Below are 25,398 nucleotides of genomic sequence, written 5' to 3'. Positions count from 1 at the left end.
AGCGTTCGGCACGCATCCAATCAGAGAGCCGGCTACTTTGGGCGGACTTTTCAAACCAGCGAAAACAAAACAAATCGGGGGGACCTTTAAAGGGTGTGATGCGTCCAGAAACGGTCTCCTTCCGCCCTCCAACCGGCCCGCTCATCTTTGCCCCCTTCAGAGTTCATCCTGGGATGGGGCTGAAATCCAGATTCCACTCTCCACCTCAGAGCCTGACTCGGCAAGGCTAAGGAGGCACAGAGGCATCTAGGACAGGCTGGGCCCCCGAGGCTGGTAGCAGGGACTCCTTTTTCCCGGATCCTTTGAGGCAGCGAGAGGATCCCTCCGCGCGGAGTCACGCGCCCCGCCCCTTGGGGGCGTCTCAGACCGAAAACAAAAACAAGGGGTTTGCTCAGCTCCAGAGGCTGCGGCGGAGCCGGGAGGACGCGGCGGTGCGGGGCGGACGCTGCGTCCCGCCGGGGAGCAGGATGCGGCCGGGGCTGTGAGGCCGGGCGGCGGCCGCGGAGGTCGGATGTGGGTCCCGGGACCCCGTTGAAGCGGCTGTCCCCGACCTCGGACACGGGTCCGGACGCCCCCGCCGCGCCGGTTCGCGACGCCGGGGCCCGCACGGTGAGCCGGGATCGCGGCGCGCTGCGGCGGTGGAGTCCCCCGGGAGCGGCCCGGTCCTGCCTCAGGGTCTCCGGCTGCAGCCCAGGGAATGACAAGGGCCACGGGGATGTTTTGAGGGATGGGTGGCCACACCGGGGTTGACAGCCCCGGGACTCCGCACTGTTGCGGAACCGAGGTGTTGGGATCGTGCTCGACGCAGGCCGACTTCACTCCCGGCCCCTACCGCAGCTGGGGGGGCACCCTGTCTGAAGTGGGGGGCTTGTCGAAGCTGCGAAAGCGGAGGGGCAGCTTGGAGGTGGGCTCCTCGAGAGTGGGGGTCCCTGGGGCGGGGCTCCCGGGGCGGGGCGGAGCTCCCACGCCTCCTCCTTCCAGTTCTTTGTTCAGTCTCGAGACTCCCCCTCCCTTCGCTCCTATTGTGTAACGCCCCGCCCCAGAACCCGATCCGGTGGCTTCAGTTCTCAGGTCCCCCGCATTCCTCCAGACAGAAGTCCCTCTTGTGCTGCTCAGGTGATGCGGACAGTTGGGGACTTTACGCCCCTCGGGCAGTTTTCCTGTTTGCCCAACACTGCCAGCCAGAGGGCTGGTCTGACCCAGCCCTGGCCAGCGGAGGTGACCGAGATCCTTGTCACATGCCACGCCTCCTTGGCTTTAGGGGAGGATTTCCCTGGGGCTGGCAGACGTGACTGATACCCTCACCCGGGGCTGGCTTTTGTGAGCTGGGGCGTCCCTATCTGGAGGGTTCCTGGCCAGCTCTTCTCTGCACCTACACTCCCTTCATACCCGAATTACATTCTTAACCAGCCACGGTGTGTTTGCTGCAGATGAAGGATTTGGGGGCCGAGCACTTGGCAGGTGGTGAAGGAGTTCAGCTTCTCGGATTGTTGAACTTCTACCTGGAACAAGAACAGAGATTCCAACCTCGAGAAAAAGGGCTGAGCTTGATGGAGGCTACCCCAGAGGTAAATTTGAGAATTGGTATGACTCTGAGAAAGTAACTTTGTTTTCCCCAGTTAAGTCAATCCTGAAGGTTACAAAGTTAAATCCAAAAATGGCCTTCCTGTACTAAGTAAAACCTGAAACTGCACAAGGCTATGCTTTGGTTCCAGGTGGAAGTTATACCAAGTGTAGTGTAGAGGCGTTTCTTCAAATGGTGGGGGCTTCCTGGGGAATATTTATGATAGGATCTTAAATTCTTTTAGAAAACAGAAGCACCATCAAGGAACACTCTCTGTTCCAAGGGAAATGAATTCTATCGGAACTGCCAGGAATGGGGCAACAAAGACTTGACCTTGCATAAGTTGTCAAAACTCTTCTGTATCTGGTAATATTTAAAGGCAGTGATTTATGTCTTGTGTCTGAAAATATATAGATAGATGTAGGTAGCTCATACTCATAAAATGTTGAAAACCAAAGACAGAGTATAGTTTCTGTACCCGTGTATTCATGTCTAAGAAAGTAAACTTTGATTCTTGGTTTTTAATTTCAGAATGATAACACTTTATGTTCAAGACTGAGAAATGCCAAAGTAGAAGATTTAAGAAGTTTAACCAACTTTTTTGGATCTTGCACTGAAACTTTTGTTCTGGCTGTCAATATTTTGGATAGATTCTTGGCTCTTATGAAGGTATTTGATAATTTTTATAAAGTCTATGGGTCCCCCCCCTTGGTATCTTTACTTCTATTTTTGTTTTTTTGAGGAAGGGTTTCTCTAGTTCTGGCTGTTCTGGAACTAGCGCTGTAGACCATACTGACCTCTGACTCAGAGACCTGCCTGCCTCCGCCTCTGCCTCCCTGTCCTGAGTGCTGGGATTAAAGGTGTATGCCACCATGTCCGACAATGTAGATTTTTCAATATCAGGTGCCCAACACAGTGGCTCAATAATATTTGTCAAATGGATGTAATAAAGCTTCCTGTCCATAAATTTAAAGTAATCAGAATTACTTTGTATTTCTAGATCTTAAGTAAGGTTCTGTTGTACCTCTTAAATGTGTTCTCTTGAAAGACATTGCAAAAGGAAGACAGTCATGCTTTAAGTACTTAGTGTTTACAGGGAGTTAGGGAGGTACAAGGTGACTTGATTAAAATTCACCTTGTTAAAAAAAATGCCATGGTGATATCTGTTACAGGCTCATTTATAAACTGCCCAAACTGACATAAAAGAAGCTAGAGTTTTTATTTTAAAAAAGTAAACTACTTGTAATACTGAAACATGACAAATGGAGTGTAAGAGTACATTAAAGTTGACCCAGTGCCTTCCCTGGAAGGTCTTTCAAAGCAGGGAGCCACGGTCTTATTAATAGTCAGTAGCGACTGTTAAAAAAGTGGAAATTATCTGGCCAATAGGATGGCTGTCAGCTGCTGGGTCACCTTTTAGGGTATTGAAAAGGGCACCCATCTGTCCATGGCAGCTCTGCATATGTCCCCCACAAAGCACAGTTAATGGGATGCTTCTGCTGGGCATGATGACATTGTGTAACTGAAATCTTATACAAAGAGAGCAGGTGCAGGTTTCCTTTATCCAGAGCCCCAGAATGCTGTGTGGTGTGGTGTGTGCATGGTCAGAGGATTGCTTTGAGGGAAGATGGACTGTTCTCAGTTAGTTTACTAAGTCTGAAATACAAAGTATAACTCAGTTCCAGAAAGCAAGCTTTTGAACCAGCTTTGGGATTATCTCTACATGCATTTAAATTTAATAATAAGGCCATTTTTGTTTTCTTTGTTAAGAGAGGTGACAGTGGTCTAAAACGTAAAAACAGTTCAGGTAAAGGCAAGTGCATGCAAGAGATGCAGCATGACGTTTCAGGTGTTTGTCTTGCTATATCAAAGTGGTGATTGTTGGGGTCCCTTTTGTTCTTCAGGTGAAGCCGAAGCATTTGTCTTGCATTGGAGTCTGCTGCTTTTTGTTGGCAGCTGGAATGGTGGAAGAAGAGTGCAACGTCCCACCCACTCATGATGTGATCCGGATCAGTCAGTGTAAATGCACAGCTTCCGACATTGAACGCATGGAGAAAATAATCTCAGAGAAATTGCACTACGAGTTGGAAGCTACTACTGCCTTAAACTTTTTGCACTTATACCATGCAATTTTATTTTGTCATACTTCAGAAAGGTGAGTGGGACTCCATGGAATATAGATGTGCCTTGAGTGTTGTTTCAGCTTTCAGTAGGAAATTCAATTGTCTGTAAATCAGTGTTCTTACTTCCTCTGCACTGGCAGCCTGGATTTGAGTCCTCAGAGCCCAAGTAACTTCTATGAAGGTGTAATAAATGTTTCTCCCCTGCTTTGCACAGGAAGGAAACACTGAGCCTCGATAAGCTAGAAGCCCAACTGAAAGCTTGCAGCTGCCGGCTTGTCTTTTCAAAAGCAAAAGTGAGTCTTTCTTATTTACCAACATGTCACAGTCTCTATTTCGATTTTTTTCCTAATGTTTGTTTGTTTGTTTGTTTGTTTTTGTAGCCATCTGTATTAGCTCTGTGCCTTCTCAATTTGGAAGTAGAAACATTAAAATCTGTTGAATTGCTGGAAATTCTCCTGCTTGTTAAAAAACATTTGAAGGTAAATATCTTTAGGCCTTGTTTTCTTATGGTATGTTAAATATTTTATATTTTCAGCGTGTGTTCATTTTCTTTGCATGTGAGGTATAATTCTCAAAGTACCACTTTGACTCAGACAGCATCAAGCCCAAAGAAACTCTCTTAGCCTGGCTTTCTCCTGAGTGCAGGTGCTCCTTCTGGAGACTCATTCCCTATGGCAGGATTGTTATGCACACCCCCAATGCTTGCCCTCAGCTGTGTACTATAAAGTACACTGAATACACTAAGGTGATAGATGACTCCCCCGATATATGTATGTGTAGGATTAATTCATCTCAGTAGCACTACCAAAATTATGAGCAATTTTTTAAAGCCCCTTAGGGCTGCTCTTGTAAGTTTTTTCAGTCATGGGGGAAAAAAAAAAAAAAAAGGAAGAAGAAGGAGCAAAAGTGTAGTGCTTTTTCTTACTTAGTTTAAGAATCTTGTTAAAGAAATGTAAATTTTAACATAAAATGATGTTCATTATCATTGTGACTTAGTGTTAGATAATGGTGAATATGAGAACTACTTTGGGGTTATTAGCAAAGAAACAGGCAATCCAGGAAAGATGCTATGACTAGGAGCCTGACTGAAAAGCCATCGTCTACAAAAATGAAGATTTGGATAGCAAAGGCTTAGGGCTAAGAAATGGATAGACTAGGTAAGTTGGGAACACCATTGTAAGGTGGAACCGCTAGGCCATGGTCACAAACAGGGCTAAATGTATCCAAATCAAAAGGCAGTCTTTTAGAAGCCAAGTGTTTAGATGCGTTAAGGAATCATGGATGACTAAGACTTGGAGCTAATGTACCCAGAGTCCTCAGTGAGAAAACTGTCTCCACAAAGTTACACACACACACACACACACACACACACCAGTAGAACTTGTTTTTAAAGATGATGAAGTGTTCTGAGTTTTGAGAAGCCAATGAAAATCAAAGGGAGGTTATTGAGGAGATAAGTGTAGAGTAGTGAAAGGGACCAGTAGATGCCAGTTTACAAAGAGCTAAAGATGTAGCCAGACTCAGTGGAAGTAGAGGCCAAAATGATTTGAAAAGTCCGTGTTTAAGTCAGATGTAATGGCATACACTTATAATCCTAGCACCTCAAAGACCAAGGCTGGAGGATAGTGAGCTGGAAGTCAATACGTAGTGACAGGTGAGCCTGTCAGAAACTGAACACAGGCCTTCCATCTGTGGTAGAAGTGCATGCAATGTGAAGTAGTTGTTGGAGGTGTTAGCTTTTGTCTGTCGCAGCTTTCTCTGAACTTGAGCATGATGGTGATACCTGAACTCACCAACTGGGTGGTTCTGCAGTTGGGGAGGAACTGCCCTTTCTGGGAATTTCCTCTCTGATAGTGCTGACTTTAGTTTGTGTCTGATGCCTCATCAGATCAATGTATATTATAAGCAATCCAAACTGATTTGTTCAAGAAACATTTGTAACAGAAAGGAGATGATTTTTGTAATAAAGATGTTAAATTTCTTTTGTTTGGCACTATTAAACAATGCACTCGGTGCTTTTTTAGCAGACTTAGTTTTAGGTCGGTATTTTGTTTGTTTGTTTGTTTTCCAAAACAGGGTTTCTCTGTATTGCTTTGGAGCCTGTCCTGGAACTTGGTCTGTAAACCAGGCTGGTCTCAAACTCTCAGAGATCTGCCTGCCTCTGCCTCCCGAGTGCTGGGATTAAAGGTATGCACCATCAATGCCCAGCTAGGTCAGTGTTTTCTTAGAACAGGCAAAATCTTTCTTAGCACCCAGGTCATATTCAACTGAATCAGAATCCAGCACCTATGATTTCAAGGGGCAACAAAGGCTAAGAACCATTGTTTGTAACAGCTTCATCTCCATTCCCAGATCAGCGACTCGGAATTCTTTTATTGGAGGGAATTAGTTTCTAAATGCCTAGCAGAGTATTCTTCTCCTGAATGCTGCAAACCTGATCTGAAGAAGCTAGTTTGGATTGTCTCAAGGCGCACAGCACAAAACCTGCACAACAGCTACTATAGTGTTCCAGAGCTGCCCACCATCCCAGAGGGGGGCTGTTTTGATGGGAGTGAAAGGTAAGCAAGCATCTCCCACAGACTAAATAGAATGATGTGTTTGGACATAAAAAATAACTATAAGGGCCATCAAGATGTCTCAGCAGGTAAGGCCACTTGCTGACAAGCCGGAGTTTGAGTCCCAGAGCCCACAGTGGTGGAAGGACAATCAACTACTACAAGTTATTTTACTCGCCTTTACATGTGCTGTGATAGACACACACAGCACACACCCTCCCTCCCTCCCTCCCTAAAATAAGTAAATAAAGGTAATTAAAAAGTTAAAGAATGGGGAATGGAGATGCAGCTCAGTTGGGAGGGTTTGCCTAGCATGCAGGAAGCACTGATTTTTGATCCCAAATGTGTAAACCAAGTGTGGTGGTGGCACATTCCTAGCACTGAGAGTTGAAGGCAGGAGGGCCAGAAATTTGAGGTCATTCTTGGCTGTGTATGGAGTTCAAAAATACTGTTTGTATGAGACACTGTCTTGAGACACTTTTTGAAAAGAGTAAAAAATCCCCTGTGGAGAGTTGTAAGAGAAAAATCCCTCTTCACATGGCATTTCTTTTTCTTTTTCTTTTTTTTTTTTTTTTTTTTAGCTCGAAAATGAGCCAGTACTTTATTTAAATAAACAACTTGTTTCATTGCTAATGGTGCTTTGGGAGGAGGGGAACAGGAGCCTTGTCATCACTACAAACTCCCTGATACAATCAAGGTTTGCCAAATGCCACCACTTATTTTTGTTTGTAACATGAACTTTACTAAGTTTGATATTCTCTGCTGTCAGGTAAGGACCAGAAACTCCAGTTTCATAGTGTGTGTTCTTGCTTTGGTATTTGAGAGAACCTGTGGCAGAGTAACTGATAGAGGGAAGACCTTTAAACAGACCACAGTGTCCCCACTGGATTGAAGATGCTTAGAGTCTCTGTATGTAACAGTTAATGGTACAGGCATAATAGGTGGAGAATACTAATTGCCGTAGCTCTTTTAAGATGGCAATAGCTGCATGCCTTTAATCACAGCACTTTAAAGGCAAGGGCAGGAGGATCTCTGTGAGTTCAAGGCCAGCCTTATCTTGAGTTCTAGAATAGCCAGGACTATGCCGAGAGACCCTGTCTATAAATAAATGAAAACTATTTTTAAGGAAAAAAAAAAAATCTAAGGGCAAAGACTTGACTTTCAGCTCAACTCAGCATTGTAAATGACGGTTAGCTTTTGAATAAGTGCATCAGGCTGTTGTATTTTGCCTACAGACATCTGTGTTTTAAGCAATGACATCCTTTTGTCTCTTTCTTCCCTTTCAGTGAGGACTCTTGTGAAGACATGAGCTGTGGAGAGGACAGTCTCAGCAGTTCCCCGCCCAGTGATCAAGAGTGCACTTTCTTTTTTGACTTCAAAGTGGCTCAGACACTGTGCTTTCCGTCTTAGAAGTCACGTGGTCTGTGTCAGGGTTTAGAGGAAGTGCACCTGTTTCAAAGCAATAATTGGGGAGTAGGTAGTTCTGCCATGCAGCCCCATCTAGACAGGAATTACACAGACTGGGATTCCTACCTTCTATTTATTATTCAGGTCAGATCTGGCCTGTTTTCGTATTTAATCCTAAGCCATCAAATGGGTTAGTGCCTCTTAACAGTACTTTATACATTGGCACTTTATTTTCTTGTTGACTTTATCTGTGGGGAGGAAAGAAGGTGCTGATACCTTTGTTACTTTTCAAGGTTTTTAAAGATGAGTAGTGTCACTCATCATAAACTGTAGAGCCTTCAGGTGTCTTTATTTAACAGATCGGGAGTGTGCAAGTGCTTCCTTAGCAGGGACAGTGGATAAGCCTTTCGTGGTTTGTCTCTGATTTCTTTCTCCCCATTCTCAGAAAAGACTGTACAGGACTCTGAGTGTCAAACACCAACCTTGTTTTCTAATGCTAGTATACTGTCTGATACAGATCCTACACATTAAGGGTTATATTGACATGTCTGTGAATTTTAGTTCCTAAATATCTTGAGATTTCTGCTAAAGCAGAAATTGTCATCAGGCTAGGACGGTTAGTTGCATTCTTAATCTAAGTGTTGTCAGACTGTAGTATTATTCTGTTGCTATCTAAAAGACCCATAATCTTCTAGTTTTGCATGCACTTGTATGGGACAGAACAGGAAATGGAATTGATTAGCACTGATTGAGTTCATCTCACTTTCTTGTATGGAAAATCTGCATGATTGCTTTCTAATTGTTTTGTATCTCACATTTCATAATGTATTATATATGGGTGCCAAGATTTGACTATGAAGTGAAAGAACTCCAGTGTTTATAGTATTAGTTTAAAGTAATTCTGTGTGGTGATACAGCCTTCAGGATGGGGATGTGTACACTCTGTACACAGAAGATTTTGTACAGAGAATTTTTAACTTTATAAACCTATGTGAAAATGTAAATCTTTAAAAATGTACATAAAATACTGTATTTTTTTACCTTGTGTGTGGTAATCGGGTCAGTGCATGTAAATATAATTTATTGTGTGTTCTATATTCCCAGACATTGATGACCTCCTTTTTACTAGTAAGTCAACACCCATTGTGAGGTGTTTTCCAAAGTAGATTTTTTTTGAAGTCAGGATAGGTTGTAATTCGAAATAAAAAACATTAATGAGTTCTCCTTACATGTAGTTTTTAATTGATCTTTTAAATTGATTTTTGGTAGAAAGCACTTGGTGGATTTCATCACAAAGGCTTGAAGTGAAGGTGAGGGCTCCCCCAGCAGCCTTTTAACTGCTGACCAGCCCTCTGGCTTGTGGTTCCTGGTCACTTTGGCCCTGAGTTTTGGAAACACCAAAAAGGAACCTGTCACTTGGAAATTGACCTATCTCTGGGGTGGATTCACATTAAACTTTCTGAGGTGCCACACTAGTCCAAATGTCTGTTTCTTCTCTGTGAAAGGAAATGAGATGGTATCAAGTAGGCCAATCTGGTATACTGTACAATCTCTGTAATGTTGCTGGGTGAATAAGCATGTTGTGTTTGGTAATGGAGTCACACTAGTTTCTTAGTGGCTTGCTTTTTTTAATCATTTTTTTTTTTAATTTTTAGTTTTGTAAGACGATAGGGTCTCTACTTAGCCTTATGTAGACTGGGTCGGCCTTGAACTCCCAGAGATCTGCCTGCCTGTACCTCCCAAGTGCTGGAGCTAAAGGCATGCATCAGCATATCTGGCCTCTCACATTTAAAGTATCTTTTGTGTAGGTTTCCCATTCTAGTTGAATTTTATAGACTTGTTTTCTAGTTAGTTAGCAAATCATACATACTAAGTAATTTTTTTATGTGCTGTCTTTGCCCTGAGGTAACTGGCAAGACTTGTATTTTAGGGTTTCTGTTGTTGTGAAGAGACACCATAACTACAACAACTCTTACGAAGGAAAGCATTTAATTGGGGCTGGCTTACAGTTTAGAGGCTGAGTCCATTGTTCATGGTGGGAAGCATGGTGGTGTGCAGGCAGACGTGGTGCTGGAGGAGGAGTCAGGAGTGCAACATCTGGGTGGGCAGGCAGCAGGACGAGAGTGACACTGGGCCTGGCTTTAGCGTCAGAAACCTATAGCCTAACCCCAGGAACACACGCCCTCCAACAAAGCCACATCTACTCAAACAAGGTCATACCTCCTAATCAGCCACTCCCTGGTGTCCATGCATTCAAATCTATGAGTCTACAGGGGGGTGGAGAGGCATTCTTACTCTAACCACCATGGCTTCCTGCCTTCCCAGTGAAGATCTGCTGTAGGATAACCCTCACTGAATAGGTTTGGCAAACTACATACAGTATGTTCTGTTTCAGATGTTGATGGTTGTAATGTAAAGGTCATTTGTGGCCTTCCCAATCTTGGACACCTCTTCAGCCCCTCGGATTGCATCGTCTTCTCTGGATGAATCTGTCTGTGGTTTCATCTCTTCTATTTCTAGTTTTTGATATATTTAGCCTAGACCTCTTCATTGAGCTCTCAAGTTGTTATTCATGCTGCCCATTCTACTGGCAAGTTTCTGATTACTCTTTAAACCTGTTCTTGGATGGCTGTCTCACTGAATCAGAATTCTACCCATTCAAGGTGGGAAGCTGACTGATGTCTTTGTCTCCTACTTGTATACTGGAGAGTTACTGGCCTCATTTGGAGGGTGTCATTTATATTGTTTATATCTCCTTACTGGCTCTTCTCTTTTTCTGCTACCTGTTTGGTTTGGGTGACCCCCCTCCCTTCTATCAGGATGGTTATTATGCTATCATCAGTATCTTTTTATTCCCATTTTGATTCGTTTTGGCTGTCCATTTAACCTTTTTTGTTTGTTTTTCAAGACAGGGTTACTCCGTGGCTTTGGAGGCTGTCCTGGAACTAGCTCTTGGAGACCAGGCTGGTCTCAAACTCAGAGATCCGCCTGCCTCTGCCTCCCAAGAGCTGGGATTAAAGGCATGTGCCACTCTATTTAACATTTTAAGACATTCGAGTAAGACTGTCTTGAAAAATTGCTCAAAAGATCCCTCCCAATAAGGGGGAAACCTATGTCATGATATGTAGGTCTCGAATTCTGAATCTATTGCTGGCCTTTTCTCTTTTCCTTGTCATTTCCTGAAGCTAACATTCAATCAGGTGCATTTCTCAAGACAGGGATGAGTAATACTGAAATTCAAGCATCATCCACACATCATCACAACACTGGGGGAGAGGTTACCGTTTTGACCTCATTGTTGATCCACCCCTTTGAGCTGACATAAGGTTTGGCTGTTTTGGTTTTGATGCTGTGGTTATGGGATGAGTTGGGTGTGCTTTTCTGTTGTGCCAGGCCCCTGGGTCTCCACCCATCTGATCTTACTGTTCCAGGATGTAGCATTACATAAATACTGTGTTTTAATACACCCTCCAGAGTTAACATTCAACTTAATTACAGAGATGTTGGCTGCATACTTCTCATGGCAACTTACACTGTTTTCTTAGTCTAGGATCTTTTTTCCTTCAACTCATATCATATAAACACTGGATTGCAGCATGGTCTTTCCCCTTACATCCTTTCTTTCTCACCACACACAAACGAGTTATCACTGATACAGGCAGTCCACTTCAGCTTTTATACAGATTAAGACATTCACTTTGTCCCTCCTTTTTTTTTTTTTTTTTTTTTTTTTTTTTGCCAAGATTGAATCCAAGCTCTTGTATGTGATTGTACTAGCTAAGCCCTTTATCCTGGAGCCCCCATTTGTCTTTTTGGAATGCAGTTTTCCTATAAGTACCAGTAATATCCAACAACTTAATATGTGTGCTAGTCAGTTCAGACTGGTAGAGAATCTTCCAGATTGGCAGCCAGGGAATCTAACCTCCTCTAGCATACATGATACTCTTTCTGTCAACCAATGGATCCTGTTTCCCTTGAATTGTAGCTACTATTGTGGTGGGCTTGCCTTACTTTATGTTTTTGGTTGTGAGCCTAGCCTTTAACGGCTGAGCCATCTCTCCAGCCCGCCTTACTTTAAAGTGCAGTGGGAGAAACAGTGTATGTGCAAGCCTGGGCTTTAAGAAAACTGGTAGCTAGTCTTTGTCCTCCCGTCAAGACAAGAGACCATGTAGACAGAGGGTTCTGAGAATGAGATCATCTTGCTCTTCCAGACTTCCCGCTGAGTTTCCTGGATCCTCACCTGCCCATCTCAGAGGAACCCCCACAATTGGTCCCCACCCACCACAGGCTCATGAGAAATAAGTCATTATTTTAAACCACTAGGCTGTGAGATGGTTTGTTATATGGAAATAAATAATTAAAACAAAAGACTACTGGCCAAATGATGATTTTATGAACGTAAAAATTTTCATTCTTGAAATGAATTATGTCATTGGCGTTTTACATAATATAGAATTAGCTGCAAAGCACACACAGTAATTACCTTCTTCTCTTGGTTCTCAGTTTCTTAGTATCCATTTAAGCTCCTTATGTGAGACCCCCACCCCCACCCCCAGGCCCCCACTCCCTGATGCTGCTTCCTTCTTGGCTGCTTTTCAGCTTCTTAGTGAGCTTTTCCGCCTACAGCACTTTGGCTCCTCCCCTTCATCGTGCTTTGACTTCCTTCAGTGGCTTTACACACACACACACACACACACACACACACACACACACACACACACCTGGCTGAAACAGTGTCACCTCCACCTTATAACTCCCACTTAATCGCTTGAGGAGTCCCTTTCTTCATTCGCTTGTTCACTGGTTCACTCACTCACAGGATGGATGTCAGAACATTTCTTGTGTGCCAAGACCAAATGAAGGGCTTGCTATGTAACACCAACCTCAAGCCACAGCATCCCCATCCTTAGGGAACTTAGGGGTCAAAATGAACAACTTGCAATAGATCCTGTAGTTTTAGAAGCCTTTGATGATGCTTCCTTTCAGGAAATTCCTCCAGAACTTCCTGACTCTCTGCTCCTTACCAGTGTGGGGGGGTTGCTCTTCTAAAATTTAGTATTTTTCTTCTCCCAACAATCTTCTGCCTCCTTGCCTTCTTTCCTCACTGTCTGTCCCCTGGAGGGAGAGGCTGCTGGTGTCTTGTCTTTGCTGAATGCCCAGCACTAGGCCCACCCCCTCCCCCAGCCACTGTGTTGAGGTAGTGCAGGTAACAAGCAACTCTACTGACCACTTATGGCGTGCCAGATGCTTATTTATCCCACGTCCCACTGCTTCTTGACAAATCTTGGTATAATAGTTGGCATGTTAGAGAAGTTAGGTACATTAACATAGATGTAGTAAGTGGCAGGGCTAGAGTCTAAACTCATCCACCTGCCAGACACACTGTGCTCTTAACCTCAGTGCTCAGCAGCTGCAGATACTATTCAACCTGTTACTGACTCAGTGGCAGGATTCACAGTCTGTTAGAAATACCAGTGATATCCAAACTGACTATTCTCCCATTCCGTTTTTATAAGTGCTCTCGCGCTTTTAAAGGGAAAGTGGTTGAGATTCAGAGTGGAGTATTGTTACTCAGGAACACAGCAAGAAAGGGAGTGGTCCAGGACAGTGTAGTGCTGAAGCAGACTGGGCTCAAATGTATGTGTTGTTGTTAGGGTTGAATGCAGCGCTCCTCCATCACTGAACTCAACCCCAGCCCCAAAGCTAGGAATCTTAATTTGATCCCAGACCTTTTGGTACTCAGGCCTAAGAATCTTTCCAGGCACACATACCTATCCAGCTCTTATACTGTATTTATAGTTGATGCTTTATCCTTATTTCCTTTTCCAAGGTCTAGAGCCCTTCTGGGTTAACTAGGGGAACTCTGTAAGATGACTGTCTTGTGAAGGCCTTGCTTGCTCTTTACCTATATTGCTATTATCCAACATAGCAATTACCTCTGGAGCATGTCCAGTAATTTCACAGGTCTATGGTTTATTCTTTTGCCTAAATTGGGATTTTTTTTTTGAGAAGAGATAATATATTCTGTTTCCTTTTTCTCCTTCAACATACCTCACATAATACCTGAGAAAAATATTTTCCTGTGTTGATAATTTTGCCTGGTCTTGTCTTTGCCATTCTTTGTTCCAGCGATTCATAGCTTGCAAAGGTAGACTTTTATGCATGTAAGAACAAATTTGAATGCACACAGGAGGCCTCGGCCCACTGCCCTGCACTGTATCAAAGGTGATATGAAGACCGGCAGGTGCTGACTCTAGCAGCTAGAGGGAAGGGTGGTTGAGCATTGTGTTAGGTAAAGTGTTGGTGACTCAGTTTCCTCTATGAGTAAGAAAGCTAATAATGGTGGCTACTGTCAAGGGGACAGGGAAAGAGACACAGCCTGCAGCATCCCGAGGACTTCCACCAACCTACTAGGGATTTTGGCTCAAGCCAAACTGAGATTTTCGACATAAGTGCAAAAAAATAAGTTCACTAATTGGCAGTAAGAAGCCAAGATCGAGTTCAATAAAGGCGTTTTAATATAAACTTTAGCATGAGAAAGAGGGATACTCAGAAGAAAAATAGGATGTACCCCAGAGCATGTGCTTCTCAGAGAAGAGTTTGCAATGTGTCGAAAGACATTTTAAACATGAATATTAAGCATGAGTGTTGGAAGTTGGTGGTAGCTGTTAAGAATGAGATGGGACTGGAGAGATGGCTCAGCAGTTAAGAACACTGCAGGGATATAAGATCTCCTTAACAAAGCTAGTAATCTTAGGTTTTGAAATTCCCAGAAAATGTAAGGGTAGAGTGGATGGAGGAAAATTGACTCTACCTAATGTCATATGTGGGTCTGATAATATATGTGAAAATGTAAACATTTAGAAAAAACAGATAACACCTAAAATGCCACTTCTCAGAGATACTGCTGTTGACTGGAGTGCTTAGCTTCCCTTTTATTGGTGTGTGTGTGTGTGTGTGTGTGTGTACATGCCACAGCATGTCTGTGAAGATTAGATGACGACATTCAGAAGTCAATTCTCTCCTTATACCACATAGGTTCTGGGGACTGCTGTCAGGCGATCCGGCTTGCACAGCAATCAAATTTGTCCTCTGGGCCGTCTTGCTACTTCCTGTTTTAGTCTGTGTGAATGTATGAATGATGGAATCCTCTGTCTGTACCCTCTGTCTGTACTTAAGTGGGGTCATACTCTGTATATTCTGATTTTATTGCTCATGCCTATCAGGTCAGTACTCACTATGCAGCTTTATTTTAATGGCTACAGGCTGTTTCTTCATATATTTATGTGAGCATTGTTTGACGGATCCATTCCTAATGGATGCTTGTGTCATTTCTCATCACTCAGTCTTTAATACAACAGTAGGAAATATCCTTGTAAATGCATTTCTGCTTGCTCCTGCAATCATGTCCTTGGGATACAGTTCCAGAAGTGGAAACCTTGGGCCCACGAGAATACATATTCAAAATGAATGTGGTTTTGGCTCACTCTCCTGGAAGCAATACAGTCTCCACCCCTATTGATAGTGCAAGTCATTGAGTTTCTTTACTTCCATTCCAGGGTTTTGATGGGGATAGAGGAGGAGGACTCCAAAAAGCAAATGAACTCATTAGATTCCTAAAGGGCTTAGAGGAAGATGTCACTGAAAGGGATGAGAGAGAAGAAAAATGGGTCCCCAAAGGCTAGGCTCAAAAAGCAATGTATGTCTGCTTTCCATTTAGTTTCAGGTTCCAGCTTGCTCAGTGTTGGGCAACACCCATCCTAAGCCACCAGAACACCTAGCCTCTTTTGTGGGATGTAGCAGGCAAGCAGCTGGAGCCAGCAGCTGCCCTTGGGCCTGGGCAGGCCAAAGCCTTTCGGTTCAGCATTGGAAAAAGGCCTACCTGCAGCTATGCCTGCCCAGCCTGAGCGCTTGTCCTGTCTTGTACATTAGAGGAGCAAGGCTGACTGTAGGAAAGAAGATCAAAGGCTAGCCAGTCTGCCAGCTCTCAGAAGTGGAGCTGTGCCTGAACTTGGGGCCTGGCTCCAGCCACAGATACTCATCTTGGTTGCTTGAGGGAAGCAGTTGATGGCATTTATGGGTGAGGCATCAGGAGAAGGGAAGGAGGAGAGAATGACAGGGCATTTTTACCTGCCCTTTTGTCCACAGTTCTTCCTTTTCTCTTTTTAGTTTTAAAAGAATTTTTTTTTTTAACTGAAAAGGTTTGAGTGTAGAATGTTTATAGGGGAAATCCTTAAAACACTGTCCTAAATCTTAGCCACCATGCATCTGTTCAGATGCACCTTCATGGGATCAGCCAGCTGTTTTCTCCAGGGTCTGTGCTCTCCATAGAGATTCAGGGACTTCTCCCTTTCCTATGCAGCTTATACAAGCACATTGGCACAGCTGTGGAACAGCTGTTGCCTGGACTCGGGGCAGAATCCCTATCTGGGCATCAGTGACATGGCTCCTTTGTGTCTTCCCCAGCCCTCTGTGCCTTAGAAACAAGCAAGAGCATCAGGAAGAACTGGACATTTGTTCGCTGCTGGCTTATCTTCTCTTGATGCTGTTAGAACAACATTCAAGAAGGTGGCCATGAGGGACGTTCAACCTAGTCATTCATTTTCTTTGTTCTGATACACACGACGCCAGGTTTGTGGTCTGTGCTCCAAGAACAAATAGCCTGTTACACTCAAGTCTACACCTGTGTGCTCAACAGGAGCTTGCTATTTTGAAGAAACTAGAGAAGGCCCTGAAACTTCAGATGTTTTCTTAAAGTCCCAAGGGCCTCTATATAATCATTCCCAAACCTTCTTTGCCATCCCGGAAGTGCTCTCATACTCAGTCTGGGGACTTCAGCAGCGTTGTGTTCCAGAGGCTTTTCTTGTACACATGGAGCAGCTCTATCCAGAAAGTCTGAAACCTGAAACAAACACATCACAGTCTGAAAACTCGAAGTGCCAGCATGATCGTACAAGCAGAATACTTCCTGCAAGAATATGTGTTTTGTATATATAAAATGATTAACAATATTTATATAAAAGTCAACTTCGGGCTATGTATATAAGCTGTACATGGAGGTTAAACAAAGCTCGTGTTTGGACTTAGAGCCTATCTCCAAGGTATCTGATCATGTATAGGCTAATATCAAAGAGAACCCCCCCTCCCCAGAACCAAAACAAAACAGTCCAAGGCCAAAACACTTGTGATTCCCCAGTGATTTGGACAAAGACTTCTTCTATGGTTTATTTATAGAATTGAGATTTTTAAAGCCATCCAAAATCTCTATGTAAATCTTTTTTTTTTTTTTTTTAAGTACTATGTATAGACAACCAAAGGCACAAATACCAGTTTTCTTCTTTCACCAGTTGAAATTTACACAGATGGGGAAACAATGAAGGCTGGCAAGAATTTAAAAAAAAAAAAAAATCTTCTCTGGAGAAGTGAGAGAGAAGGGAGCTGTGGAGGATGGGGATGAAGGGTCAGGAACCTGGTGGCAACCGGAACCTGGCAGGGAAGAATAAGCTGTGGCAGCCAGTGAGACCAGGCAGATCCAGAGTGGAGGAACTAGTCCAGGCTGGGAACATGGGGAGTCTTGCGATCTAGTCCCAAGTATGTTTTACCTAAGAAAGCGACTTCCTTGTTCTGGAGTTAATTTAATTTTATAAAATAAAGGCTTGGGATAATGACTATCTGAGGTTCCCATTGCAAAACTCAGAGAATAAAACTTTCTAAAGTGCTGGGCGGTGGTGGCACACACCTTTAATCCCAGCACTCGTGAGGCAGAGACAGGCGAATCTCTGTGAGTTTGAGGCCAACCTGGTCTATAGAGTAAGTTTCAGGACAGCCAAGCTACCCAGAGAAACCCTGTCTTGAAAAACAAAACAAAACAACAACAACAAAAAGCTTTCACAAGCACCTGAGACTTGCTTGCCTCTTGGGAAAAGGTTTCTTAAATGCCAGACTAGAGGACTGTCATTATTTCCAGTTGTAATCTTCTAAAGATTATATCCAGTCTGTGATGTAGTTAAGTCTGTCTTGCTAATTTTTACTTTCAAAGAGGAGAGCTGATAAATGATTGATAACTGTGGTGGGAAAATGGAATGACAGGCATGGAGAAATAGGAAGAAGCATCGTCAGCACAAATACATTCAGAAACTGATAGGAAGATAGTAAAGACTTAACACAGTGTGAATATGCCACAAAGTGTGCCTGGTACACACAATCACTATTTCAGCAACTCCATGGTTTTCAAGCTCTGGTTAGAGCCACAGTCTCGGGAGGCAGCAGCTATCAGCAGAGGGGATCGGAGGATGGCACCAGACCATGACAGACAGCACAGATTAGCAGGTAGGACTCATGCATGAGAGAGGCCATGCTGGTCTGCATGTCCCCGACTGTGTTTCTACAGGCTGAGGAAGCGCCTGGTAGAAATGAGCCACTTTTCTTTATCTTAAAACGCAATGCTTCTGAGTTTTCATTTGTTTTTAATTAAAAACAGCTTCTGTAATTGCCTTGTTCATTGTGGGATGTGCAATACCCATCAGACTGTCAATCGCAGAGTAGATGATGGAAAATGAAGGGGAAGTAAACAAACAGGCAAATGAAGAAACTCTACATTTCTGCAGAGGGCATCGTGCTCCAGAATGGATGCTGTGGGCAAGGCTTTAACTCTGGGAACTGAAACTGTAAAGCCAACACACAACAGAAGGATCAGCTATATGGAGATGTCTCCTTCAAGAAGCACAAAACAACTAAACAAAACACAATGCCTTTTATGCCTCCTGGCAGAAAAAGCAGACACTACCCACAATATGACTTATGGGATCAGCATGGTGATGGTCACATGGACCCACAGAATGGAAAGGAATGATCTGAATTGAAACAGAAAAAGAAGAGTTAGAGAATCTCAGACCATCTTTGCCAGTTTCACCAGAGAAGGGAGGCTGGACCATAGATGCAGGCTCTGAAATGAGGGGGGATGGCACAGCCAGGTTGGAAATATCCTCATAGTGCAAAGGAATTAGTCAACGAGGTCTGAGCCTATTCTCTTAGCTTCTTCTCATCCCACATTGTTAGCACAAAGGTTCCTTGTTTCCATGGATACTGACTTATAGGGAGCAAAGGCACTGGTGTCTGCTGTCAGTCCAGCTCTTCTGAGAAGAGGATGCTGACAGGCACTTAGAAGGACAAGAGGTCCATGGTGTACAGTGGCCCTGAGTGACAGAGAGGGGGGAAATTGGAATGTTCAAAGAAGTTCTCATACTAGCTGCAGCCCAGAAGCCTGTAAGAGGAGAAAGAAGTATGGAGGGTTGGGCAGAGAGAGTTCCACTTTGGGTCTACGCTGGTGTTGGGCTGGCATGGCTGTGCGCTGGTGTTCCCAGTTACACAGTATTTTCTGGAACACCTAGGAGGCACATAGCATAGCTGGAAGGTGCTGCAGACAGAGGTTTTCCAGCTGAGCCAACTCCTCGTCCTCAACAGGAGATCAGTGTAGTCTGCCTCCTTAGCTGCCACGCTACCAGAAGCCACTGCCAAGCTCTTTAATTCCATAGGATATTGGCCAGAGAGTTAGATGGCTGCTCCCCAGCTTCCCTAACAGTTGGAACAAACACACAGCCAATGTCTTAGTCAGGGTTTCTATTACTGTGAAGAGACACCATGACCATGGCAACACTTACAAAGAAAAACATTTAATGGGGGTGGCTCGCTTACTGTTCAGAAGTCCCGTCCATTATCGTCGTCGTGGTGGGGAGATGACGGTGTGCAGGCAAAGGCGCTGGAGCTGAGAATAGTACATCTTGAGAGGCAGGCGACAGGAAGTGGACTGAGTGTCACACTGAGGGAAGCTTGAGCCAAAGAGACCTCACACTTCCTAATAGTGCCATTCTCTTTGGGAGCCTTTTTTTTTTTTTTTTTTTTTTTTTTTTTAAACCACCACAATCCAGCTCTGGCTAAAGGGCTTATGAGAAGTCATCTGGATGAAAAGCAAAATCTTGGAAAAGGAAGTGAGTGTTTTTTCTCATTCCCCTCCCCTACACCTAGGAATTTCTTTTCTGACTTTGAATGCAGTCCGGATGTCTAGAACGGCAGCCACCTTATTTATGCTTTAGAGGCCATAGGTAAATAGGTTAAAAGACGCAATTCCTTGGTGACATTGATGCAATGACTTTTTCTCTTTGGTAAGTACTTAAGAAAGAACACTTTCCGCCATCTCTTGGAGCTAGTTGATTCTATATATATTGGTTCCTACAATACCATGCATGTCCCCATGCCATACACTTCAGTATAATTCAGTAAGTTGTTGTTCTCCTTTACATCTCAACTTCTTTGTGAAATCAATGTTTATTCAGGCCACCAAAAAAGCAGGTTTAAGGCCTGAGAAGCGAAACATTAGCTCTGGAAAAGTGACCATTTGTGAATACAGGCAACAGGGCCTTCCATAAACCTATGTTTTCCCATCTGAGCAAGAAGTCCTGTCTAGAAAAACCAAACAATGAACAAACAACCCCTCCCCTAAGTTTTTGCATTACTAAGTCTCAGGCAAAGTTAAAGTTATGCATCCTGGTTGGTAATAATTTTTAAATATCAATACTCTGTAACTTTTTTCTTCAATAAAATAATGAAGTTGCGTGTTTATTTCTCAGGTAAGTCTTCTCTGATTAATATAGTCTGTGGGGATAGTAACAGGATATTAGACTATTGGAGCCAATGGCATCATCCAGGAAGGTGTGCCACTTATTTATGGAAACTATCAATGTACCAGCCTTCTTCCATTAAGGCATCAACATCCACAATATCACTCGATCATTGTCAGAACAAGACAGAGTTGTGGGGAAATGATTCAGAATAGATAAATATAAACATGGTGGAGGAAAGTATAGTGCAGGAATGAGCTCTGGATCCTGAGAAATCTGGAGAGCATTATTTAGAAACACAAATGGACCATTTAGATTATCTCATCCACATCAGCATTCCAGAAATAAGGTATACTCGGGTAGCTACCAGGCAGGCCCCTGAATTATCTTTTTTCAAAGGTCAGAGGGGATGTAGGGAGTCTCCAGGGATAGTACGGGCAGTATGGGAAACTGCCATCCCATAAACAGAGTAGGCACAATGACTTGAAAGAAGGATAAGGTTGCTGGGACCCAAACAGAAGACCTGTGCAGACAAGATACCATGAAAAGACCCAAGGCTCATTTGAGAAGGCACAGCTTGATTGAAGGGGAGCCAGGGGACCAAATACAGTGGCCTCATTTCCCTCCCTTCTTCCCTCCTCTTTCTCCCCCTTTCTCCCCCTTCCCTCCAGCTAAAAGTTAGCACAGGAAGGGTTATCATCAGTTCACTGGCTGGAAAGCCTAGCAGGTGAGCAGCATGGATCTGAAGAGTGTCATCTGGACCTTTCTTGTCTTCCCTCTTGTACAGATGGTACAGAACATCTCTAGGACTGAGAAGACAGAGATAAGGAAATCAGGTCTGGACCATATTCAGATGGTGAGTCATAAAGAGAACACAGAGAGATTCTGAAAGCATAAATAAATCCAACTTCAGGCTACATATTGGATAGGGTGGACTTCTCTAGAGATGCTGCGGGAGGTACTTGGGAATGAGTCTTTGAATGCGTTTGAAGCAAGGAACAAAGGGAGGAAGGAAGGAAAGAAGGAAGGAAAGGCAGGCTCCCATTTCAACTAGCTAAATATTTCTAAGAAATAATGTAGTGGGGATATAAGAAGAATTCCAGCCTGGAGGGAGAGGAGCAAGTGGGAGCAAGCTGGAAGGAGAAAGGGGGTGTAGACGCTAGTGGAGGGAAGCAAAGCTCCCCAGAAACGGTAGGTTCTGATTCATTAACCTGTTGTGTAAGAGACACAGCCACAGCAGGGAGAGTGTGGACAGGCAGGTCATCCTCCTGGGCACGTGATATCCAGAAACGTCATGTTTGCTGTAGGAGGCAGAAAAGGAAGCTGCATCAGACAGGCAGCCAGCACTTCTACCATCTTATAGAGAACCACCACTGAGACAGGAAAAGCAATTTATTCAAGCATCCCACTGGTAAGAGATATTGCTAGTAAGAACTGCAATTTCAACTTGGCCTCTTTTGCCACGTGAGTTATAAGTTTCTTACTCAGTAGGTGGCATTAAAAGACTGGTAGATTATCTTGTAGATGAGGACGGCTTCTGCCATATGGACAAGGAAACATGGTTATCTCTGGGAGATGAACTGATTTCACCTGGATTCAGGAGTGGTGGTGTTTGGACCACCTTGACATAAGTCGTGCACTTTGCTGGGTAGTGTCTTGTTACTGTCCATAAAATGAAATAACAAAACCTTCTCAACACTCATGAGTGTAGTAACAATGTTAATAAATGCTTTGGTGTCTGTGGATAAAATGTTTTAAGGGAAAGTTGAAGATGACCAAACCAGTATTTTAGAACATAGATATAGCCCATGGAAAGATCCAGGATGAAGGCAGAACACCACCATTCCTGTACAATGTCGCAACAATGGGTTCCAGTGTAATTAAAGGTAAGCTCCTGTTAGGAATGTGAACAGAAAGAATCATAATGCCTCCCCTGCCCAACCCTCTTAGCAGGTCCTGCCCTCTACTCCAGAGCCCCTGGGCCTGCAGCTCTCCTGCTGAGAGGATCAAGCTTGGGATGAAGAGCCTGCTCAGCTCACATCTGAGGACTGCTGCTAACACGTGCTATCCCCAGGATACTCTGAAGGACTTCAAAGCTGCCCTTGGTTGTCTCTCTCCAAAGGGAAAAAAATGTGGAAAACAGCTCTAGCAGCAATTGTTGTGTGCTAGGCCTGCGGGTTGGGGGAGGCTGGGACTGAGAGCCGGCAGAGGCTGATTCGTCATGACAGCTGTCTGGGTTTTGGAGCTGGAAGCAATTTGTTTCAAACTCATCCTCCAATTGTAGGTCATTTTAAAAGGTATAAATCCTCCCCCCTTTTTTCCTTAAAAATATTTTTTGTTTTAGTATGTATGTATTCATGTTTTAACATGTGTTGTGAAAATCTTATTTTAAGATGTGTTACATTTGTTTATGCTGTGGAACATTTGTTCTAATGAAGCAAAGATGTGTTGCATTCTTCTTTTAACATTTTTTAATTTTTAGTGTATAGGTGTTTTGCTGCAAATATGTTTGTGTATTGTGTAAGATCTCCTGGAGTTATAGACAATTGTGGGCTATGGGTACTGGGAATTGAACCTGGGTCCTCTGAAAAAGCAGCCAGAGATCTTAACCACTGAGCCATCTCTCCAGCCCCCTGTTGCATTCTTTAATGTTGCATTGAAGCTGTGTTACTTTGCCTGTTTAAAACACCTGATTGGTCTAATAAAGAGATGAATGGCCAATAGCAAGGCAAGAGAATATTGGAGAAAAAGAGGGACTGGGAAGCAAGAAAAGAGCCAGGAGTGAGAAAAGAAGAGACCAGCTACACTCCAGATATGTCATAAGAAGGATAGGAAAGATACACAGAAATAGAGAAAGGTAAAAGCCCAGAGGCAAAAGATAGATGGAATAGTATTAGTTAAGAAAAGCTGGCAAGAAACCAGCCAAGCAAAGGCTGGGCATTCATAAGTAAGAATAAGCATCTGCATGTGTATTTATTTGGGAGTTGGGTGGTGGGCCTCCAAAAGAGTCAAAGACCCAAAGAGTAATATTAAAAAAAAAGCATGCGCATGATTGTGGGTGGTCACATGTGCCCGCATATGAGGAGGCAACAGGCTGATGTTGGGTGTTTTTCTATATCACTGGACATCTTAGTTTTTGAGACAGACTTTCTTAATAAACCTGGAGTTCACTAATTGGCTGGTGTTGAGTAACAGCCTCAGGTCATGAGAAATTGAGTCAGGCTGTCCTAGGCAATAGCCTCTAGCTGTAAAGAATGGCTTAACCCCAGTCGGACTGTTCCTCTCCACATGCAGAAACCAAAGCCTGGGTATGAAAAATGACCAGTCCCACTCCCAGTCAAACCACACACACACACACACACACACACACACACACACACACACGCACGCACGCACGCACGCACGCACGCACACAGTGAGAGAGAGAGAGAGGAAGAGAGGGAGGGAGGGAGAGATAGGCAGACAGACACACTCATATACTCACACACATACACACATATACAGGTATGCACACTCCACACATGCACGAACACACACACTAGGGAGACAGACAGACACACTCATGCACTAACACACACTCACAGAGAGACAGTAACAATCATAAACTCACACACAAGCATACACGCACACAAAATCATGGTAGCTATCTATGTATATACACATGTCCCTAGCCCCTCTAAATGAGCTCAGCCTTCATCTAGAGGAAAGACTGAGACCCCTCACTGATCCAATAAAGCAGTCTGAGCCTGCTAAGATCAAGTCTGTCTGCCTCACTTTCCTAACAGTTAGAATGGCTGAACTCCAGTGATCTGTCTCTGCTCCCCAGTGCAGGAGTTACAGATGTAGCCACTGGGTCCTGCAGGGGTTACAGATGTGGTCATTGTGTTCTGCAGGGGTTACAGATGTGGCCACTGTGTTCTGCAGTGTAGGAGTTACAGATGTGAGCACTGTGCTCTGTTCTTATGTGGTATTGCAGATCCAAACACTGACCCTCATGCTTATGCATTTAGCATTTTACCCACTGAGACATCCGTTCAGCTCTGAGCCCCAGGCCCTTTTAAAAAAATGCTTAAAGCAAGTAAATGTATTCAGAGTGGTTGCTGAGATTATCTAGAAAGGTTGTCTGAGTTTGAATTCTGATTTCCAGTGTAGAAGTTAGAACTGTGGGAAAGTTGCTTCATCTTTCTGATAAGTTTTATCATCTGTAAAGTGGGAGAGTAATAGGAGCTATCTGGAGTTTCTTTGATTAGATGAGGTGATCTGCACTGAATGAAAAAAAGAAAACAAATAAAAAGAGATGGGAGGGGAGGGGGAGGACAGGACAGGACAGGACATGGCTGCTCCTAGGTGTGGTGGAGGGGAAGTTTATTGTAGATATGTGGGAGAGCATAGTCAGAGGCAGGGTCCAGAGTTCTCTGTGAGAGTCCAGATTTGACATGACCAGGCTGAGCTGGGCCATGTAGGGAGAGGTGGAGGAGCAGGGAGAAGGGAGAGAGGGTACCAGGTGCAGCCGCCAGGAGGCCAAAGCTACGAAAGAGGTGGGTAACCAAATGTCTGGATTAGACAGAGAAGAGCCTCTCGGAGGGAAGGGCAGCCCAGTCTCTGGGCTGGAGAGTTTAGGGTGCAAGATGGGTATGTGAACCATACCCTCTAACAGGTAAGGCCTGGGGGATGCTGGGAGGATCTGGCAGTCGTTGCTGGCTTTGATATGTTAAATAGGCATTTCAGCCATTTGTCAGGGGTTTGAAACTTATAGCTCGAGAGGCCTGTGGCATACAGTGTGTGCTATGAAATTGTAGCCTTTATATTGGTATGAGTCTTTAAAGACAAGAATTACAGAGCTGTAGTTTATATATTGATGGAAATACACAGTCTCTTGCCCCTGCCCCCAGATGTAATGGAAGGGGGAGCTTGACACATGAAATTGCCCTGCATTGGACTCAGATAATCAGGTTTGATTGTGTTCTTTCTAACATTTGTCTTAAATTAGACACTTAACTTTCTGTCCTCCAGGAGCTTTTCTATTTAATCCCCTTCCTGTTGGACCCTTGCCTTTGGCTGCCAAATAGCAATATGGATGTAACTGTTAGGTCCAAAAATGATCCCCAAAATAGCATTGCTGTTGACAATGC

At 43.9% G+C, this 25,398-nt stretch overlaps 1 protein-coding gene across 1 annotated transcript; it reads left to right on the top strand.

Moving 5' to 3' along the window:
• Positions 1-468: 468 nt before the first annotated feature.
• Ccng2 (cyclin G2) lies at positions 469-8,877 on the top strand. The gene is made up of 8 exons (XM_051198079.1): positions 469-609; positions 1,431-1,568; positions 2,096-2,233; positions 3,469-3,719; positions 3,902-3,980; positions 4,068-4,166; positions 6,040-6,245; positions 7,529-8,877. Exons 2-8 carry the CDS (start codon positions 1,431-1,433, stop codon positions 7,650-7,652), a joined length of 1,035 nt encoding a protein of 344 aa, XP_051054036.1. The 5' UTR covers positions 469-609; the 3' UTR covers positions 7,653-8,877.
• The last annotated feature ends 16,521 nt before the right edge of the window (positions 8,878-25,398 follow it).

The sequence above is a fragment of the Phodopus roborovskii genome, unplaced genomic scaffold (genome assembly GCF_943737965.1).
Source record: "Phodopus roborovskii unplaced genomic scaffold, PHOROB, whole genome shotgun sequence".
In the NCBI taxonomy this organism is placed as follows: domain Eukaryota; kingdom Metazoa; phylum Chordata; class Mammalia; order Rodentia; family Cricetidae; genus Phodopus; species Phodopus roborovskii.
The sequence above is the reverse complement of the archived record's forward strand: the minus strand, read 5'-3'. Positions and strand labels throughout refer to the sequence as shown.

Bases quoted from the DNA above. Each gene is read 5' to 3' on its own strand.
- Ccng2 (XM_051198079.1), top strand. From the start codon at position 1,431: ATGAAGGATTTGGGGGCCGAGCACTTGGCAGGTGGTGAAGGAGTTCAG. The intron at 1,569-2,095 runs GTAAATTTGAGA...TTTTAATTTCAG, and splicing joins TGATGGAGGCTACCCCAGAG to AATGATAACACTTTATGTTC. The intron at 3,981-4,067 runs GTGAGTCTTTCT...TTGTTTTTGTAG, and splicing joins TTGTCTTTTCAAAAGCAAAA to CCATCTGTATTAGCTCTGTG.